The 22,699-nt window shown below is 43.1% G+C and overlaps 1 protein-coding gene across 4 annotated transcripts in view; it reads right to left on the reverse strand.

Moving 5' to 3' along the window:
• Positions 1 to 22,699, reverse strand: part of atp9b (ATPase phospholipid transporting 9B) — a 62,556-nt gene that overhangs the window by 11,015 nt on the left and 28,842 nt on the right. For all 4 annotated transcript variants that reach the window (XM_079655356.1, XM_079655355.1, XM_079655354.1 and 1 more), the window contains 9 exons: positions 22,526 to 22,602; positions 18,572 to 18,732; positions 18,185 to 18,327; positions 16,232 to 16,344; positions 14,375 to 14,635; positions 9,658 to 9,819; positions 9,348 to 9,440; positions 1,920 to 2,003; positions 915 to 1,085 (listed from right to left, as the gene is read on the reverse strand). In XM_079655356.1, coding sequence (XP_079511482.1) covers positions 915 to 1,085; positions 1,920 to 2,003; positions 9,348 to 9,440; positions 9,658 to 9,819; positions 14,375 to 14,635; positions 16,232 to 16,344; positions 18,185 to 18,327; positions 18,572 to 18,732; positions 22,526 to 22,602 — 1,265 coding nt within the window. The remainder of the gene's footprint in view (positions 1 to 914; positions 1,086 to 1,919; positions 2,004 to 9,347; positions 9,441 to 9,657; positions 9,820 to 14,374; positions 14,636 to 16,231; positions 16,345 to 18,184; positions 18,328 to 18,571; positions 18,733 to 22,525; positions 22,603 to 22,699) is intronic.

The following is a 22,699-nucleotide window of genomic DNA, read 5'->3' on the forward strand; positions in this document are numbered from 1 at the left end:
AGTCTAATCTGACGGGAGAGAGAGAGATCAGCTGCTGCTGACGAGTCGACACGCAGCTCTGCATGATCACATGCAGCGGTGAGCGGAACAATCAGGTTAGAATATCACACGTAGCTATTTTAATTACCTCTCAAACTACCTAAACTAGTTATAGATATGTTTAGTTTTACTGTCGGGTCACTCATTACTGGATCCGCGAGCTGCATGATACTGGTATAATAGATTGCCCGATCGGGCAACCAGCAGGTGAGGCTTCATGGCCCGAGCTAAATACTAGATGGCCCCGGGCCATCGGGCAGTCCTTAATGTCGAGCCCTGTTATTTATTGATTTGTTTTAATAGTTTTGGATAATAAATAATAGTATATTAATATTTTTAAATGATTTGAGTAAGTGAAGTAAGTAAATATATATATCATTTTTTTTTTTTTAAATAAAGGCTTTTTAACATTTCCTTTCCCACGGTAACTTGGATTTGAAGAGCCTGGATTGTCTTTCTGTTTAGACTGAAATTCACCTTAAAGTGTGAGCTGTCTTTAATAACCTCAGATATTTTGGACGTGTACAAATTAAGATTATCATCATAACCTCCTTTTTGTGTATCTGGTTTAAACGCTGAATGACGCTTGAGGTATTAGGGGATATATTTGAGTCTCAGAGTTGACCAGAATAACCCTGGTGGCAGTAGTCATAGTAAGTATGTTGCAAAATACCAGTATTGACAGTACGGAAGTATTAATATCATGATAAAATAAAAGTAATTTCACAACAGAAAGAGTTGAAGATTAATTTCACTGATACAGTTGCATTGTTAATTGTTCAAAATGTTCTATAGATATTGTCACAATATTTTTGCTAAGAATGATTTTGGCACTTTAACCATGTATTGAAAGTCTGACACAGTGACAGCCTTACCTTGATGCCAGCATTCCTGAGCAGCTCCAGGGTGGGCCTGACGTCGGCCTGCAGCTGGTCCTCTACTCCGGTCAGACACAGCAGCTCCATCTCCCGCTCCAAGCTCTCCACAACTGCTGCCACCTTCAGGCCGCGGTCATGGAGGCTCAGCTTCGCCTGGCTGTAGCGGTTCTATACATTGAGGGGGTAAAGAAAACAAAAAATTAGGAATTGTGAGGTAAAAGTGAAAAAGGCAACTGATAAATACTCATGTCAACATAACTAAAAAGAGTGAATCCTGAGTTTTTCAATCCTTAAGTGACTCAAAAAAGCTGCTGTCATGATATAGAATGACCTATACGCCATAGCCCCGCCTCTCCCCACCTCTCCCGCTCACCCCCCCGCGTCATCGCTGATATGTTTCGCCAACAACAACAACAGTGTTCCGAGTCTTTTGAGCCAGGTCCCGGTATCTCGCAGGACAGTGCACCCAGAAGGAGCCTCCAGCAGACCCCCCCGCACGGTTCCGTCGTCCCTTGGAGGCGGAGAGGTGGGTGTATTTCATCTGCTGGTGGACTGCCGGGAAGAACGTCCTGCTTGGGAGCCAGGCTCAGAGTTAGTGGCACCTGCCTTTTACAGCAGGAGCACAAGCTCGCCTCGGGGAGGGAGAAAAAGAAACAGAGGCCGCAGAAACAGCCAGAGCCCTGCCTCTCCCCACCTCTGCTGCTCACCCCCGCGTCACCGCTGAATCCACCGCGGAGAATAAACAGAAGGGCAACCAGGCCACCATGGCAACCATGCTCGGGAGATCTTATTCGCTACTTTTGGTGTATTTTGTGGCGGAAGTACAGCGCCACTTACAGGCCCGGCTCCAGTGGGTCGAGCGGTCTCGTGTAGACGGACACGTTTCATGAGGCGATACCGTGTGGACGGAAGACTTTTTTGATATCGAATTTGGTTCTTTCTCCGTTTCGTCTCCGTGTAGATGCAGCCTAACACAGCATGCAGTGTATTGATGATCCATACCTCAAAGTCCTGGTACTGCTCCTCAGACAGAGACTTCTTGGCCACCACCAGAGTCCTCAGGCCCTCCCTGGCCATGTTCCCACACTGACAGAGAGGAGAGGGACAGGGTGTTAGGAGATATACACATAGTTCTGCCTTTAAAAGAAAGACTTTCAATTTCAATTCTTTAAGGTTTTGGTTTTTTAACTCTTGTGCCGCTCGAGACACACTTTAGATTTTTAGGTTGTGTTAATGATATAGGCTGTGTTATCGCATGGTATACATTTGTTTTTTTTTTATTATGAAAGATCATTCTTAGCTATTGCTATAAGTATATAATAAACTGTTAGCTAAAATAGAAACACTCAGACCCATAAGGACTAAAATGTCCCCATTGAAACCAATCAAACCCACAAAAATGTTAATCTTACTGCCATAACAGCTTAAAATCTACATTTTAACGCTTTAATTCTACAGCTATGGATCAAAATGAATGTTGGGGATTGTCATTGTGAGTCAGTCCACAACAATATCCCCACCCTTTGGCGAACATTCCTTGCCCTCGGAGACTGAATCTCTGATTGGAGGGTCAAGCTTGTGTGATGTTATTAAGTTGTGTGTGTAAATGTATTAATGTGTGGATTAATACTTGCAGAGCATTTAAGCGATTGCAAGTTTGTGCTTATTTTTCCTGAAAAACCCACTGTGCTATTACATAAACAAGCCGGCATTGAAAGGGTTAAAGTTTAAAAATGAATAAATATTTCGTCGTTATGATCGGGATTGATGTTGGTGACAATATTTAACTTTGAAAGTGGAAAAAAAAGACTAATATATCTTGTTATATTGCTATTTATTGGCACTTCTTTACTTTTTCAAAGCGAGGCACAGGGGTCAAAATAATTATCCCTCGCGGAGATGAATATAAATCAAACATGGGCAGATCATTTGTTCTATCAGAGCGGCTGCTATAAGTACACCATGTACAGTACTGTCGATAGCAGCATATTGTTACAACAGCAGAGAAATCAATAGTGAATAACATAGCCTCTGGTGTAATTCAGAGGACACAGTAAAACAAAGGGATGGACGGCGGTTTATATTTGATATGAAACACCAATGGGGCGAATCTGGTCTGTTGATTGGTTATTGACAAGAGAATAAGCGTAGCGCCGGCTGATCTGACAGCGGGATATTACATCCAACAGGACATCGTTAGAACAATTGATCAGGAATATGACATACTGTAATTACTTCAACTTTATGTAGGTCACTAATTAAATCAAACGGCGCCCGCAGTGCTAAATGACTCAATAATGCCAATATAATTATGAACATATGCACACAAGACCTTCGATCACCAAGCTGGTGTAGACACGGCCCGATGTCTCTCTCAATGAATGTCCTGATTACAGCATTGGACAAAAATACAACTATGTGATGATGTGTGTGTTTATCTATTGCTTGTTATTATCTATTTCATAAAAGTTTTAATCAAGGAGTGCTTATTTCAAGCAATGATATTGATGCTTTTACGAAAAGACAAAAGATTACGCACAGTGGCTGGGTCCAACCAGACAAATAAACATAGAATAAAAATGTTTTGCCCAAAATTAAACAGTTTTTATAGACGTTTTGGTGCAGATGTTTTATTTTTAGGTCTGTCCATTTTAATATGGATGTTTCCAATGAATTGCATGGCAGTGAAAAGGCTAAAAAGCGGAGGAATTGACATAAGCTACATGTACTGCACTGACTGGAGATCAATGGACATCAGTAGAAACCATCACTAACTTACTGCAATGGCTAAATTAATCCATAACGAAGGAGTTGCACTTGTTCGCTTTAGGTGTGTTGAAAACGGCGGAAGACATTTTGCTGAACCGTGAACCAGTTTCGCAGAAGCAGCACAGGAGTGTGGACAGATTCACCACTGTAGGAACAGATAGTGCTCGCAGTATGATAGCAGCATAGATATAGAGTGGCGAAGTCCCTCCCCTTCCGGGGGACCTCCATGGGACCTTATTTCAGAAAAAGTATGTATTGAAGTCAATGGAGAGAGAAAGATTATCTTTTGATCCCGTTTGAATTGTGCAACGAATTACACATATGATGTTTGTCAATCCTCTCTGAACAGGGTATATGCAGGAATCCTGAAGTCAAATGTAATACCTTTTAAGACCTTTTTAAGACCCTTTCCATACATTTTAAGACCTCATCGCAACTTTGACTTCTAACCGGTTACATTGGCAACACACTTTACTATATTGATTGTAAGAAAGCAAAACTAAACAGAGTGCAGACAGACTACTGAAGCCTCCTTTCCACATGAACTTCAACCTCTCTGTGAAGGTCAGGTTTAATGCAGTATGCTGCTTTTTTGCTTCTGTAGACTCTGTGCTCTTTCATTCCAGTAAAACTCCTCAGAAACGAGTATTTGACCAATAAACAAAACAATTGATAAACTTTGGTGAGCTTCAGCGGGGTAATGCCACATAGGAGCTCCCTCACAAATACCCAGGGGTTAAATTGGGCTTGGGCTGTCCGGGGCTAAGCCCTGGCACATAGGACGATGCTCTGACGTCATCACCCTCACACATTTGTCATATGTTTACAAAAAAGGGTATATATGTTAAGACTTTTCTCGTTCTAAATATAGACTATATTTAGGGTCTATATGTGTTGACTTTACTTTAAAATAGCAGATCTCTGTGACCGGATATAGTTTGGCTTAGACTCCGGCCCCACAAGGACGCATACGGTAAAACGCATACGCAAGCGCAAAAAAGGCTTACGTTCACATGCATTCGATTAATTAACGTGTCCGTTCACACTAGACCGCTGGAAATGCTGGAAACGATGTAGTAAATATGTCAGGCCTGTAAGTGGCGCTGCTGCCGCCCGAAATACACCAAAAGCAGCGAAGAAGACCCCGGAGCATGGTTGCCATGGTTGCCCTTCTGTTTATTCTCCGCGGTGGACGGCGTGTTCTCCTGCTGTATCTCTAAGGTAGTCCACCAGCAGATGAAAAACACCCACCTCTCCGCCTCTTCCAAGGAACGAGGGGACCGTGCGGCAGTTTCCGTAAAAAGAATGCTCCGCCGGTCAACATGTCCGTTAAAGTTGAAATCTTCCGTACAAAATTAGAAAAGTGCCGGTCAGAGGTCTTCTTTGTTATTTATTGAGCTTTAAAACAAATTGATAACGACTCTGTTCTCTGTATAATAATATAATAATATTTAATAAACGGTGACTGCCTCTCTTTTCCTCCCCCTCTTCTGACAGCCCAACAGCAGCAGGAGACGCGGGGAGAGGGAGGCGGGCTATTTCATTGTTATCAGAAAATGATATTGTAGGGCACACACGGAGCCGTTGGACCCCCAGAGCGTTGAGAATGCCCACCTTGGGACCCGTTACCATAGTCGTTTAGTTCCCCCCCCCCCCCCACACAGAGCGGAGCAAGGCAACGAAACTTAAAATAATAAGCAGCATTTTACGGCGCGCTATGCATGGGGCCGCCTTGTGGGGTTTCCCGACATGTCGTTTCAGTAAATTAAAGGGTGTTTCATGTTGTCGTTGCTGTTAACCTTCTTAATAGTTGGATCTGGTTGGGCTCACCTCTACGCACAGCGTCGGCTCTGGAACCTTACTTCCGGATAGGGGTTGGACTCTATTCTTCTGTGTGGGGATACTCACAAGTCCCCGGTTGGGTGCTTCGTTGTTGGAGTTTACCCCAGTGGACGAGAGGGTCGCCTCCCTACGCCTGCGGGTTATGGGGGGGAAAACTCTGACTGTTGTGTGTGCTTATGCACCCAACAGCAGTTCAGAGAATACGGCCTTCTTGGAGACCCTGGAAAGAGTCCTGTATGGGGCTCCTGAAGGGACTCTTTAATCTTGCTGGGAGACTTCAACACACATGTGGGCAATGATGGAGACATTTGGAGGGGAGTGATTGGGAGGAACGGCCCCCCTGATCTGAACCGGAGTGGTGGTTTGTTACTGGACTTCTGTGCTAGTCATGGATTGGCCATAACAAACACCATGTTCGAACATAAGGATGCTCATAAGTGTACGTGGTACCAGAGCACCCTAGGCAGAAGGTCCATGATCGATTTCGTTATCGTATCATCGGACCTGAGGCCGTATGTTTTGGACACTCGGGTAAAGAGAGGGGCGGAGTTGTCAACTGATCACCATCTGGTGGTGAGTTGGGTCGAGTGGCGGGGGAAGCCTCTGGATAGACCTGGTAAGCCCAAACGTGTAGTTCAGGTGAACTGGGAACGTCTGGAGGAGGCCCAAGTTCAGGAAGCCTTCAACTCACACCTCCGGCGGAGCTTTTCGGGCATTCCTGTGGAGGTTGGGGACTTTGAACCAGAGTGGTCGGTGTTCAAATCCTCTATTGCCGAAGCCGCAGCTGTAGTCTCAATGTCCTAGGTGCCTCAAGGGGCGGTAACCCTCGAACCTCCTGGTGGACACCGGTGGTCAGGGAAGCCGTCCGACTGAAGAAGGAGGCCTTCAGGTATTTGTTATCCCGGGGGACTCCCGAGGCAGTTGCAAGGTACCGACAGGCCCGAAGGGCAGCAGCCTCAGCCGTGGCCGAGTCAAAGCAGCGGGTGTGGGAAAGTTCGGAGAAGACATGGAAAAGGACTTTCGGGCGGCACCAAAATTGTTCTGGAAAACTGTCCGACACCTCAGGAGGGGGAAGCAGGGAACCATCCAAGTTGTGTACAGTAAGGATGGGACGTTGTTGACCTCAACTGATGGAGTGTTAGGGCGTTGGAAGGAGCACTTTGAGGAACTCCTGAACCCGACAACTCCGCCCTCTATGTTAGAGGCAGAGCTGGAGTATGACGGGGGATCGACACCAATCTCCCGGGGGGAGGTCACTGAGTTCGTCAAACAACTTCACAGTTGCAAAGCCCCGGGGGTGGATGAGATCCGCCCAGAAAAGCTGAAGGCTCTGGGTGTTGAGGGACTGTCATGGTTGACACGTCTCATCAACGTTGCGTGGAAGTCGGAAACAGTACCGAAGGAGTGGCAGACCGGGGTGGTGGTTCCCCTTTTTAAAAAGGGGGATCAGAGGGTGTGTGCCAATTACAGAGGCATCACACTACTCAGCCTCCCCAGGAAAGTTTACTCTAAAAGGTACTCGAAAGGAGGGTCAGGCCGATTGTCGAACCTCAGATTGAGGAGGAATAATGCGGATTCCGTCCTGGTCGTGGAACGACGGATCAGCTTTTTACTCTCCTGATCCTGGAGGGGGCCTGGGAGTACGCTTATCCAGTCTACATGTGTTTTGTAGACTTGGAGAAGGCGTATGACCGGGTTCCCAGGGAGTCACTGTGGGAGGTGCTGTGGGAGTATGGGGTGAGGGGGTCTCTACTCAGGGCCATCCAATTTCTGTACTCCCAAAGCGAGAGCTGTGTCCGGGTACTCGACAGTAAGTCGGACCCATTTCAGGTGAGGGTTGGCCTCCGACAAGGCTGCGCTTTGTCACCAATCCTGTTTGTAATATACATGGATCGGATTTCGAGGCGTAGTCGTGGGGGAGGGGGTCTGCAGTTCGGTGGACTAAGGATTGCACCACTGCTTTTTGCAGATGATGTGGTTCTGATGGCTTCATCTGTCTGCGACCTTCAGCACTCACTGGATCGGTTCGCAACCGAGTGTGAAGCGGCTGGGATGAAGATCAGCACCTCGAAATCTGAGGCCATGGTTTTCAGAAGGAAACCGATGGACTGTCCACTCCAAGTAGGGAATGAGTCCTTACCCCAAGTGAAGGAGTTCAAGTATCTCGGGGTCTTGTTCTCGAGTGAGGGAACAATGGAGCCTGAGATGGGTCGGAGAATCGGAGCAGCGGGAGCGGTACTGCAGTCGCTTTACCGCACCGTTGTGACGAAAAGGGAGCTGAGCCAGAAGGCAAAGCTCTCTGTCTACCGGGCCATTTTCGTTCCTACCCTCACCTTTGGTCATGAAGGATCGGTCATGACCGAAAGAACGAGATCGCGGGTACAAGCGGCCGAGATGGGTTTTCTCCGCAGGGTGGCTGGTGTCTCCCTTAGGGATAAGGTGAGAAGTTCGGTCATCCGGGAGGGACTCGGAGTTGAACCGCTCCTCCTTCACGTCGAAAGGAGCCAGTTGAGGTCGTTCGGGCACCTAGTTAGGATGCCACCTGGGCGCCTCCCTAGGGAGGTGTTCCAGGCACGTCCAGCTGGGAAGAGACCAAGGGGTAGACCTAGAACCAGATGGAGGGATTATATCTCTTCGCTGGCCTGGGAGCGCCTTGGGATCCCCCAGTCAGAGCTGGTTGATGTGGCCAGGGAAAAGAAAGTTTGGGGCTCTCTGCTGGAACTTCTACCTCCGCGACCCGACCACGGATAAGCGGGAGAAGATGGATGGATGGATGGATGGATGTTTGTCAATCTAAAAGATAATTTTGTCCAAAAAAAAAAATGTGTCGTAAAACTGTGAAGTAACACATTTGTTTATGTGAAGCGCTCAATGAACTACAACTATGGTCTTGCATACGTCACCAACACCAAGATGGCCGCCACATTAGCACATTTCACCTCTTTCTTTCAGAATGAAGCGAAAAGTATTAAAAGAGGTGAAAATCACTACAAGTCATGTGAACATACACAAAAGGGGAGTTAGTCGGTTCCAGCATGCGGGACCGGCTTTACAAGGTTTCGGTGAGTAACACGAGTGTAATGTGTAACGTTAATGTCAGCTAGCTAAATTCACTTTCGCGACTCTGGGATTTGTAGTCTTTCTAGTTGCATATTTTTCACAGTCTTATATTTCAACAGTTTTATGACAAACTGTGACTTTTTTGACATGGAAATTCTTTTTTAAGATTGACAAACACCATATGTCTATTTCGTGGCACAATTCAAACGGGTTCGAAAGATAATCTTTCTCTCCCCATTGACTTCAATACATAATTTTTCAGAAATAAGGTCCCATGGGGCGGAAGTAGATGGGCGTGACTTCGCCACTCTATTATGCCTTGTGTAGCGCACATTACACAGAGGGCAATCACAGTGTCTCTCTGTGACAGCCGGTAAGTCGATGGTTTAGTTTAGGATTGGAAAATTGTCTGACTTAATGCCAATTTTTCTAAAATAATGTCATAATAAATTCAAACCCCTCTGATTTCTCTTACCAGTTTGTCAAGCATTTCTTAAATATTTCAAACATGATTTAATAATCACTAATCATCATTAGTTGGAAAGTCTGAAGTTAGAATAAACTAAAGTTTCATGATTAATTGATTTTTTCGATTGATTGACAGAACAATGTATTTTACAGTTGATGGAAGCAGGAAGCTTCATCGTCATTGCATTGTAGGAGAACATTGTGCACGTGTCGGAAATCACAATTAAGAAGTTTCCCTGTCATTACAACCCGAATGCACCCTCAGTAGGACGTATAGATTGTAGATTTTACCTCTTCTTCCAACCAGTCGTTATACTGGACAATGCTCGCCATGGCAACATCAGCTCCCTTCATGTAGAAAGTGATGTCTCCGGTCGACTCCTCCTAAACCATATCATCAATGACAATTAGTACATTTCCTGTTCACGGAAGCCGAAACATGTAAACATCAGAATCCTATAGCTCTACACCAAGCATCTTCCAGCAGCCACATTTAACGCATCAAGGTCAAGAGTCATAAAAAACAAAAATAAATGTAATATGGCTAGTTCTCTGAGGGAGTATCATGCAAAAGTCATATTGTTATAAACAAGTTCCCCACCCTGACGATGATGCCCATCCTCTTGCTCTCGGAGGTAAAGGGGAAGATCTGCAGGATGTGGAAGGAGATGATCTGTCCGGAGGGGGTCCTCAGCTGCAGGGAGGCCAGGTCTCTGTTCACCAGGGTCAGGCCGACGCTCTGCGTCCACCGCACCAGCTCCACCTGAGGAAAACATTCAAAAAGAAAACTGTACAGAAGCTAGAAACAGGGCAGTTGGACCCCCTACACAATAACATTTACGCTCTAACTTCCAGAAATCAAAGAGAGCTGATGAATTCTGCCATTTTTTATACTGACTTAAAAAGGACAATGCAAAAGTCACAGTCAAATATCAATGACCTGGGGCCGTATTCACAAAGGATCTTAGGGCTAAAAGTAGCTCCTAACTGGCGAATTTAGGAGAAACTCCTAAACATAATGGGCGTGTCAGTCTTACATTTAGGACTCCTAATTTTATTCACTAAGAGCAATTCACAAAGTATTTTAGGCCTAAAAGTAGCACCTAAGTCTGGGAGAGCTTAAAAGTCCTCGAGAGGACTCCTAACTCAGTAAGACCTATTCACAAAGAATCTGAAAATGGCTGCGAGACGAAATGTTTTGGAGACAATGGAAGACTGTGAATTGATCAAGAGATATAGGCTAAATCGTGAGGGTATCAAACTTGTTGTGGAATTAGTGCGGGATGCAATAACATCCCCGACTAACAGGAATAACCCGATTAGTCCGGAAACAAAATGTTTGGCAACACTACGATATTTAGCAACAGGGAAAATGCAACTTTGCAATGCCGACGATTTAGGAATATCGCAACCATCAGTCAGCTGTGCCATAAACCAAACCATCAACGCGCTCTCTAGACCACATATCATCCAACAGTTTATCCGGTTTCCTTTGGACAATCAACAACTACACGGGATCAAAGCCAACTTCATGGCAATGCAGGTATGCCCGGTGTGGTCGGTGCTATTGACGGGACGCACATAAAAATAATTGCGCCATTAAAAGATGAGGACGTGGTCGTCAATAGAAAGAAAGTACATTCCATCAACACGCAGATTGTTTTCATTCATCATGATAGGGGGACTTGAACGGCGGTATGGGCTGTTATTGAACGTGTTTAAGTGCTGGAAATATGCTCATTGGATAATAGTTTGCAGGGTGCTTTTAATTGCCTCCTTGATTTAATGCAATTTATGTATTTTTATTGTTTGCTCTCTCTCTTTAACGTGCATATACAACGTCATTATCGTGGTCTGCACAAACTTGTCATCATGCGTGTATTCTGCTAACTGCACTGTCCAAAACTATTTGATAGGAATACATTTCTAGCCTAGGCTATTTCCTTGTTTTAGTGGGCTCGTTTGTGGGATGTTGCGGATGAATTTCACCGAGACCGCCTGCTCTGAACAACCAATCACCGTACTGACCGCTTCTAAACTCATGCACGAGAATCGACGTAATCCATAGCAACGGCGCGTCACTCTTAGTTCACTCTTAGTTATTTATCCTTAGTATGAGTAGGTCTCAGCGGCTTTGTGAATAACTTTTAAGAAAAAACTCCTACGTAAAATGTTTTAGCGCGAGTTAGGAGCACTCCTAGCGGTAAGATGAAATGCTTTGTGAATACGGCCCCTGGTTCCTACAATACGAGAGTATAGGACAGACCTCTAAATTGCATGTCATGTTTAACCTTGCAAAATTCATTATGATTCAGGATATTATGGTCCACATATGCTTAAACTTGCAACAAAGACATCCTAAAAACAATAAGGTAATCTTAACCTAAAAGAAACGTAACCTTCAGAAATCAAGAATAGATTTCCTGTTCCACATTAAAATCCTATATTGTCCCATCCCTAGGTAAGGATGGAGATATATTGCATTCAACCCATCATTTGCAAGCTAATCTCGCACAATACATATGTGAAAAAGAGGCGATTTTTTATTTTGCGATGATAATTTTTAACCAAATATAAAACATGTTGAATACAAATCCAAAATGTTGACCATGGAGCAGACTGAATCTTATCTCTCTTGCAGTTGAAAGACAAGGCCTGAGAGAGTTACGACTTCTCCTGAGCTCCTCTTTCAGCTCCAGATAAGTGTTTTTCTGTTTCTCTTTCCTCTTCCCTCCTCAGCAGGAACTGCAGCCCCCGAGTGAGCGTTCAGCTGCACACGACTCAATCCTCAATGGGTTCATTTTCAATTTGCTTACTCAAAGGTTGTTATTATACTCTGACCTACAAATTGGAACTTCCTGTTAATACCCCGTCATTTCTGCTGCTCCCCCTTTGAGCTCCGTAAAAAGGAGCTGCCTGTATTTACTTAACACACATCTGTGTGTCATTATCCTGGTGGTTGTGTGTGTACACACATGGACAGATACACCATGTACTGAGAATCCTAAATCTAGCTGTTTGAGCTCTACAGGAACTATTTAAAGCTTTGTCAACTTTGATACAAACTGCATGTGAATTATGCGTTACGGCAGGAATAGAAAAGCCACTTTAGGACAGGCAGGATTAAACAACCTGATCAATATTCAACTGTGTTCACAACGTTCGAATGATCATGTACAATTTAAATCATAATGGTAGCACTGCCTTTAACATTAACAGCAGCTCAAGCATGTCATGAGGAAAATTGACCATTGACAGGTTAAATACTGCTCATGTCATGTCGATGTCAATATAAAAGGTATTAGAAGTGAATTATTCTGGAGATCATTTAACGGTTTTAACATGAAAAACAGGGCCCTATTCTGCTAATGTTCAGGTTCATATTTGTATTTTGCTCCTCTACTGTGACATGTTTACCTGCTTTAATGTTCAAAAAGCTCTTTATTTTTCTCATACTGCCTGTGCTGCAGCATCACTTTTCACCATCTGTCTGAAACCAGAGCCTGGTCTGCCTGGAACAAATCCATTGGAATCCTTTGTTTACTTCCATAACATAGTGACATCACTATGTAACACTGGCTTTTCTATTGGCTGAAACTACAACATATTGTACGTAACAGGCTAAGGGGCGGGACATCTCTAAGTGGTTGACCAATCACAACAGAGCCGACCAGCTAACCAATCAGAGCAGACTGGGCTCTGGTTTCAGACAGAGGGTGAAAAGAGGTGCTGCAGCACAGGCAGTATGAGAACAATAAAGAGATGTTTGACATGTAGGCATTTAAATGTCACAGTAGAAGCCCAAAATACAAATTTGAACCCAAATAAGATACCTTATCACTCAGTGAAACTGCCAGTTACATCCAATTGGAAATGATGAAGCACCCACTTCCTGGACATGGCAGTCATTAAAGTCTACAGTGGAATGCTCTTGTCTGATATTACGAGGGTCAAAGGTCACAGGAGGACTCTGTTCACCGGCAGGTCAGATGACCTCTGCGGCCGCCCACTTCATCTCCTTAATGATGGCTCATTACATTAGAGAGGCTGAGCAGAGAGCCAGGGCCAAACAAACTATCACTAACAGACGAGCAGCAGCCAAGATCTGATGCTGCAGTCAATGAGAAGAGTGAGGAGACAAGGAGGGAGAGAGGGGGGGGGGGGGGGGCAGAGGAAGAACAAAGAATATAGTAGAAGGGGAAGGGAGGGCTCCAGCTACAATCACAGACCTCCACCTCTCATCGTCTCTGGGAGAAAATTAAATATTGATCAATCCGAGCAGCGTGAGACAATACAGAGAGGGGAGATAGAACGGAGTGGGCCGGGATATAAATAAATATATACATCAATTCAGAGGGGGAGGACAACTGAGATTTATCCCTCGCCACCTTTTTATCTTTATTTTGATTGTTAGATAGCTAGACTCTGGGTTCAACCCGAAGTGCCGCATTCTCACAAAGGCTCTCGCATGTCATGGGTGACAAACGTATTGAAATGGGGGTGTATGGGGGGATTAACTACCCCTCAACACGCATTAAACATCTCTTTAAAAACAGATACAGACTGTTACTTTACCTGTTAAAAAATCTTTCCCTGTTTTCCAGATTTAAGTATAGATTCTCCTTGGGTTTCTCAATCACATAAAAATGATTATTAAGGCCTATATATAAAAGGAACGGTCAGAGGAAAGGAAGCGGTTGTGATGCCTTTAGGGATCGTTTTCACGTTCTACCAGGAGCAGTAAATTCACAGGAAGCAAGTACACACGGTTAAATAGCTTAACCTCTATGAGGGGATCACGACCTCTGACTTTGTGTTCATGAAATGACTATTATGACAAACCAGGGTTATTTAGGATCACCAATAAAACATGAAGACAGAAAAACACACGCTGTTCTCCTGAGAATCTCACTGTTTACTCTGGCCAAAAGGGCAATTGGTGTCAACTAGTAGCTGGATTTGATCAAAATATGAGACATTTAAAAAGATTTGTAATGATGCTTTAGAAAACAAGGTAATTAATTTTGCTAAATGAAACCCTAAGCAATGGGAAATATTTAGCATAAAGGGCAAAATAAAGATAGTCATTAAGATTAGGTGTTTATGGAACTAGCATGGATTGTTGTACCATAGGTTAAAACACAGATTTGGAGTGGAGTACTGAACCCATTCAACCAATTCAACTACAATAATGTGTTGCAATTTCAACTACAGAATAATCTTTGGCATAAACCTCTGAAACACTAAGTTATTAGTGAACCCATTTATTCCCTCTAAAGTTGAATGAGCTGAAACTGTTTCCTGGATGTCATGTTTACCTCATCAGGGCTGGAGGCCTGGTAGGCTCGGTTGTCATCACTGAAGTCCTGGTCGGCCTCAGCAGACTCCGTCTCTCCGTTCCCGGCGGCATGGGACTCATAGACCGGTGTGACGTTGTGGCACAGGGCGATGGCCTTCACAGCCTCGTGGATGCGACTTCTGACGCTCTTGCGGACCTTCGGGCCCGAGCTTTGGGTTTTCCGTGCTGGAGTGGTGCCGCTGGTGCTTCCATTGGAGGGCTGGGAGGGCTGGGAGGGCAGCTGAAATAATGTGAACCATGGAGTCAGAACATTAGAAAATGACTTACATTTAAAAACAGTCACAACTGAAGGATGCCTGCACATGGCAACTAGGTTGAATCCTACACTGGTCGCCTATTCACTCTGACACCCCTGTTCAAGATAAACGACTCAGCGAAGGGAAGTGTTGTATCACCGTCTTTATCGTGTCATATCTGATTTGAGCACCTTTTATGTGTTCCGCTGTTTTGACATCAGCCATCAGTTTAACTGGGGGGTGACTAGCGGAGCAGGCAGACAGCCCACTGTGCCAGCTGCGCCTGACGGGGGCGACGCGCTCTGCTGAAGCGTTTGATTTTGGCTTATTATTAACCTTCAGTCCTGCCAGGCAGGGAGGAAGGGCAGTGGGGGATACAGTATGACAACCTTCATGGAAAGCGACTGAAAGATCAATGAGAGACGATTGGGTTATGTTGTCAGACAAGTTAAGCATTGGAGCACCATGAAGAGGATGCTAATGATATTGCTAGATAATGAAGTATAATATTAGTTCAACAACATGTACAACAACACGTATTTTTTTAAAGATTTATAATATTAATCTTTAAAAAAATGAAAGAGGGGGGTGAATGTGTGCGGGAGGGAAACTCCCTCTGGAGGGAACTTTGGGATTTAAGCCTTTGCAGACCATTTACATGCACAACTTATAGAACACACTACAGGGAAGGGAAAACCGCAAAAAAGGACCATTTTAATATTTTTTGAAGATTTAAAGTAAAAATAAGTTTTAGTTAAGAAAAATTGTGTGTAATAAATATATAAATGGCAACAACTGTTCATTTCTGCCCTAATCTGGGTGGATTGTTTAAATTAACAATAGTGCTAAAAAAAAAAAATGATAGCTTCCTGTAATTAAGTCATTGTTAAAGTAAATAAAGAGCAACATAGTAAAAATAGCCGGTCAGAGGAATTGCTTCAGCCGCAGCTCTAAAAAGGACTCGTCATTTTTCATTAGCCGAGATTACACATAAGGGTGTGGGGCAGATGGTTTCAGTGCTGAGCAGCTGCTGGAGCTGGCTGAGTATGAACAATATCATTCTGTCAAGAGTGCAGCCAGATCTGAGCCACCCGGTGAGGAAAACACTTGCTTACAGTACGAGGACGCGCTGAGGGACACTGCCTGATGAATGAACAATATGGGCTTCTTTCCGGGAAATCTTATCCTTAGCTCAATATAAAAATTGATCAATGTGATCTACAGGGAGAGGCGTGAATAAGCAGAAAAACACGAGAGAACAAGTTTGTATTTAAATGTATTCTCTCCACGACTGGAAACACATTTTTATGTTGCAAGTGACACGTTTTGCTTTGTTTTGAACAAAGGTGGTTGGTTGTTTTTTGGTTCCGTCCAGTTTTACATACTGGATGATGTAGATTTAACATCATTTATTGGAAATTCATATAATTGTATAGCTAAAGGGAATAAAAGTAGCGGATTCATTCCCAAATTAGTGCTCACACTGGCTATAGTTTTCTGGATGGTGGAGGTGTTAATGGTCAGAATGTTTACTGAACAATCCAGTTAATTAAGGAATTATAAACGGAAATAAATCTTACCTGTGCATATGACTGAGCTATGTGGCTCTGTATCTCGTCCATGGTGTCCGTGCCGTAGGATACTGTTCCCAGGTGCAGCCGCTTGAAGACCATTTCGTTCTGAGTCAATGTGCCTGCAGTTCAGAAGACCAATACAATGTCACAAACCAATAAATCATAAAGAAATTACCCAATCATTATTCCTTTATTGAGGACTGCTCTCATTTCTGTTATAGCAGACCCATCTTAAGCATAACAAGTAAAGCCCAACTGATACTGTATCTTTAAGGCTGGTGTGTGTAACACAAGTATTATCTTTGTGTGACCAGGGTGCATACTAACTGGGAAAATTACAGTTTATAAAAAATAAACATGTCAGTGTTCTCTAGTTGACAAACTATAATAAACTTTTTAAGTTTATTTTGTTTGCTATTGAATTTAGACTATAAGAAAATCTAATGTAGGTAAATCAATAAATTAGGATCTTCTGCTCTGTACACATAACGTAATAAGATAAGTATTATATATAAAATATCAGCTGTTTAAGAAATGGGTAAAAAAAACATCAAAGGTGTCTGAATCAAAAAGGCACTATTTCATAGCAAAATAAATATACTTAACATATCTGAATTAAACAACCACACACACACAGCATGCATCACCAGTGGACTGCCCACAATGCATCACTGTGTGACTGCCTTCTCATTGACCTAATCTCATTACCAATATGGAGTGCATGTCCTCTCTTACTAACAGACATTGCATACAAAAAGACTGAGTGAATGTCCAGACACTAAAAAACAACAACTTTGTAAAACAGAGCAATGGCTTGTTTGAATGGATGTGGGTAGACAGAATGTGTGGCGATGGAGCTTAAAGCTGATTAGAGGGCATCTCACTTCCAAAAACATTAGAGACGGGGTTAACCAATTCTCTCCGATTGATTGTTTGTTCTTCTTTCCATGTGCTTTAACTATCAACCTGGACAAATAGGCTCTACAGCTAATCTATTCCTACCTAGATCAGCGGGGTAAGACAGAGGAGCATGTTAGGAGCACAGCAGGCGTTTATCACTGAGCCACATTGACTAGAATTAGTAAAGAGCAGCCATTTGTTATTAGACAATCAGGACATGATTGTGAAATGAGAGAAGTTGAAGGAACACACATTAGGGAGATTTGTTTGACCTTTTGTCCTTTCTTTTACCTCAGAATGTGTATAACTTAACCACAATTAGGTGGCTGAAACTACATTTGAATACAAATGTATAAATACATTAAATAAATAAGTTATTTGTTTATTGTTAAGCAAGTGTCATGTGTGTGCTACACTAATAATTGCATAAAATCTACAAATAGTGTTACCGTGTACATAAAATAGAGTGGTGCAGTGACGCATCCTAAAACCCGGAAGTAAACTGCGCATGGGTTCCCTCGATAAAAAAGCAATGGGATTTCTCCATAGGATTTTGGAAATTAACTCGTATAAGGTCTGTGGAACACTAACCTGTTAGATAAATGCACGTTTTGTTCAGCCGGATAATATTACCCTACTTTTATAAATTCGAATCATAAATCTATCGATCATAAATCTAATCGATAGATTTATGATTCCCAGAAGTTAGCATCACAAGGGCTCCCTTTGAGAAAAAGTAAACTTTCAAACATTCTCCAGAAGGGTTTTTACTGTAAACCGTAAAATAAAATGTGAACCTCGTGTTTACGACAGGCCTTATTTCAGGTACCAAAAACACAAAAGAAAAACCCACACAAACCAACTAAATAGGTTTCGGGTTTTAGGATTCATTCCTGCGCTACTCCTCTAAAGTCGGACCTTTATTGTTATGATGATTCCAACATCATTTTGTTATCAAGCAGAACCGCAAGAAGAGTTGAGCCTATACTTGGATGCAAAATAGTTGTCGCTTTAAGTCAAGAACTGTGAATGTAATCTTCAGGGTGTATGGACAACTACCTGTCTTGTCTGTCAGCAGATAGACCAGCCGGCCCAGTTCTTCTGGGATGGTGCTGGTTCTCACTACAGTGCCTGGGATGTTTTCGTCTTTCATGATCATCCAGCCGTAAGCCGACTTCCCCATGTCCAGATTTACACGCAAACTACCCATAGGAAAATCAAAGCTGTTATCTATCACAGAACTAATAATAATACAACTGTGTCAAAACTGCAACACAAAATTAATGAAATATATTCCAGGTTCTAAAGAATGTCTTGTCCAAGAGGAAACAGACAGGAAGCTTGGGATTCAAAGTATTAATCGAATATTTATTTTTTCTTTGTACAAACATGCATATTTTATTTTGCCTGTGGTCACACAATATCAAAACATTGTAAAAAAAGTACCTGATGGGGATGATGTAAGAGAAAAGCACGACAAATCGGAAAAGGTTGCGAAACCAAGGACCCACAAATCCCTGCACTGCTACCATGACAACAGACAGGACCACCTGGGCCAGGAACAGAGCCTTGGTGAGGCGGTTCAGCTCAAGGTCCAGTAAGCCCACCTATAGAGACAAGAGGTCATAGGTCAGACATCACTTCTTCATCATTGTCCTACTCATTTGCCATTAGCATGGAATTACTCGTAAAAATACATTGTGTGTATTAGGTTTTGATTCTACAGTCCATTGTGGGGTTTTCCTTCAATGGGATTCACAGAATTACCAGTAAACATGGCATTTATTTTGGTCATAAATTGTGACAAGAGAAGACTATGTAAGTTCCCCATCTGCTCCCAAAGCCTTACAATATGCTAGACAGAGAGCAAAAACAAAGCCAATGAAAAACACTCTTAGCTGCAGGCTTTTATCATGCAAACCATGTGTACGACATAAATAAGTTTGTTTTGTAGTTGCTTTATTTCCATACTGAAGTATTGTCTTTCAATACAACAGAAGTTTAAAAGGCCTCAAAAATAAAGTTCCCATATTGAGATTGGCTTTATGGAAGAAAAAAAGAAAGAAAAGACAAAAAAGGGGGGTCAGAATTGTCTTTTATTTTTCGAGTGTATCTCCCAGCCAATGGAGCATGTGGGAAAAAGATGTCAAATAAAGAAGTGCCCTTCCCCTTTCTGGCAGCGCTCGCAGCAAAGCCCTGTACACAGAGGGCTTTCTTCTGACGCACCACGCTTACAAAAACAGCAGAACATAACATCTCTCCTCCCTCAAATAAAAGGAACTGCTCTGAAAAGAAGGGGAGGGGGCAAGCACATATAAAAAAGCAGCAGAATTCCTCCGCTGCCCAAACCCCCACCAAGCCCATTCCCCTGAGGACTGCGAGAGCCGGGGGACCAGTGTGACTGATTTATCCGTCGCTGTTAAACTCCCAGTAGCAAGAAAAAAAGGAAGGGTAACGAGAGCGAGTGGGTGGGTATCTCCCCACCCTGCTGCTTCACTACATGGTTCATGGTTGAGCTATTGAGAAAAATAGGGGGTTTGGGTGGATTAAAATGAAGAAAAATTAAGACAGAGAGCACGCCTGAAAAGCAAAGGATCGCCTTCTGCTCGAACAATGGCGGGTCTACATTTTTCCGAGCCTTGCCGGGGATCAGATGAAGTCATTATTCATTCAGTCAAGGGGGGGGAAAGGACTCAATTACCTCAACCTAAAGATGCTATCAATGAATTTAAAAAAAAAGTGCATATTTTACCCCATTCATCTCCAAGCCATTAAAAGTGAAAGGAATGACTCGATCTGTTTTGTGGCTTGTATTTATGTGTGTGAAATCTGATGGACATGAATATTCATTGAGTTAAAAGCAAAGAATATCAGGAGTTCAGTGAGTAAGTAGCGCTTTGTTAAGGTGCTTGAGACACCGGTGAATCATCCATCCATCCATCCATCCCTAGTCAACCGCTCATCCGGAGACGGGTCACGGAGGTAGCAGTTCCAGCAGAGGGTCCCAAACTTCCCTTTCACTCGCCACATCAAGGTGCTCCCAGGCCAGCGTGGAGATGTAAATCCTGCACCTGGTCCTGGGACTGGCCCTCGGTCTCCTCCCAGCCGGACAAACCGGGAACACCAGGATAGAGAGGTGAACAGGTGGCTCCTTTCAACGCGAAGGAGCAGCAGCTCTACTCCAAGTCCCTGCCGCATTTCTCACCTTATCCATAAGGGACAACCGGAGTAAACCCATTTCGTCCGACTGCATTCAAAACAGTGTTTCCATTAGAAGAAAAATGTTCGGAGAAAGGTTTAACTACTTTTTACTTGGGCACAGCCGTAGCAGCCAGGTCGCACTGAGTAAAGGGGCATGTACAACGACAACAGTGGATTTGAGCAAAAGGCAGCTTGTGAAAGGCCCCAAATACGAACTACAAGTAATATTTTTCCTCGCGATATAAAGTCCTGAAGCTCCACTCCGGTGGCACGGTGTCTTGTTGCGCGCTTATGGCATTGATGAGAGCGGCTTGTGTTTGATAATTTATACAAGACAATATGAATGGAGGATTAGAATTTGCTGGAGTTTTAAAGATCTTTCCGGTCAAAGTACGGTGAGTACCGGCTACCTGAAACACTGGTTCACAATCTCGTTATTTTGTTCATGAGCATAGCTGAGAGTAGGAATGGAGACGGTCCGGTAGATTGAGAGCTTTGCATTCTGGCTCAGTTCCCTCTTGGTCACAACGGTGCGGTAAAGCAACTGCAATACCGCTGCAAAGATTCTCAGGCTCATCTCCCGCTCCATTGACGCACTCACTCAAGATACTTGAACTGCTTTACTTGGGGTAAGGACTCATTCCCTACTCTGAGAGGACAGTCCAATTTTTTCCTGCTGAGAACCATGTCCTCAGGTTTTGAGGTGCTGATCCGGTGAATCAAGGAAAAATAAAGTGAAATTGACTCTTGAGGTCTTAGTAAACAACTTTTTTCAAGAGTTTGATAGACATGTGAAGAGTAGAAGAGTATTGAGAGCTGGATATGTACTTCAAACTAACAATCTTTATTGAGCAGCAGCCTCTTGTCAATGACATTGTTCTGCCTCTTTACTCAGACAGAGGTCTGTCTAACAATACCGAGACAAAGAGTGAATCTATGTCTGACGTGCTGTCAGATTGATCAAGTGCAGGCATTGTCCCCAGCCGCTGTCACAACAGATTATATGAGGCCAAAACGTTCTTGCGACTTTAGCCACACTGTATCGACTTTCTCCCCCAATCTCCAGTCTCCATATTGGCACTTCTGACATCATCTCCTTGAAATATTGAATTCCTCTCAACTGTCGAGCTTACACAAAACAGAGGCCCCCCCACGCTCAGTTCGACCGGCCACATCAGCGTTCCTAATAAAAGACACTGGTGTCAAAACTGTGCCGCAGTAGGAAAGGGTTGTGTTGTGTCACGTAGAGCTTTAATGGTGCAGGCAATTGTAACTGTGTGTAAAAGTAATGTAGCAAAACCACCACCTCTATCAGTTGACCCGTGTCTATCTAGCTCCCCTATCTTCCAAGTAAAGTCTTATATTTAGAATCAGATTTCCATTCACCTCCTCAATCTGAGGACAAAACACTCAATGGGGATTCTGCGGGATTAACTTTCTGCTGCAAATGTCATTTAAATCCTCGGTTAGTTAATTTCCCTTTTGGTTAATTAGCAACTGGCGTTGACCTTTTGCATTGACAGGTCCAACTTTATCTAGAAAGTCAAGGTTAAAAAAGCACCTCGCTACAGTGATTGATTAGTGATTAGAGGCAGGGGGAAGAACGATGGCATGGAGGGGGACTTGGAGCAGATGTTACTTTGTGTGTTTCACCCTCTGCAGCTTTTTCTAAACATTTATGTTTATACTGGCATACGATTCAAGGATTTAAGGGCTTTATTGTCATATGCACAGTAGCTACAGTGTAGTTTTTAGAATGAAAATCTTGTTTTTCTTCTTATATTATTTTTATTTATGAATTGCAAGAAACTAAATTAAGTGTATCTGGTTTGTAAGGATGTCAAACCAAGATATCCCTAATTATTTTTGTTGCCAAGAAAATCGTTACATCCTATGTAGAAAGTAAAACATATACTACGAAGTGCATTTAGTTTTAATAACAAATATTTCCTAATTCCAGACTCAAAATCTGACGATTTGTTTCTTTTTTTTTGTCATTTGTGAAAGTAAACATTCAGGTGTCATATTTGGCTTAAGTACATTTGGTAGTTTTTTTTAAATGTATTTATATTTTATACACTTGAATCATATGAATCGATATGTCAAGAAATGAGTTGGCACATATAAAGAAAAAGGAAAAGGATCATATATACCATCATGACGTGTTATCCTTCTAATAACAACAGAAAAAGTATTCACCTTGTTCTTGGCAGAGGATGTGTTCAGTACGCTTCTGGTCTCTTTGCCTGTGTAGATCACCACCCCTATCACCGTGCCTGCCAAGGAGAGAGACAAGGAAAGTAATGCTGCTCATTAACTGCACCCAACCCCCGCCATCACACACACACACACACACACACACACACACACACA

This window comes from Notothenia rossii, assembly GCF_949606895.1.
Source record: "Notothenia rossii genome assembly, chromosome: 10".
NCBI classification, from domain to species: domain Eukaryota; kingdom Metazoa; phylum Chordata; class Actinopteri; order Perciformes; family Nototheniidae; genus Notothenia; species Notothenia rossii.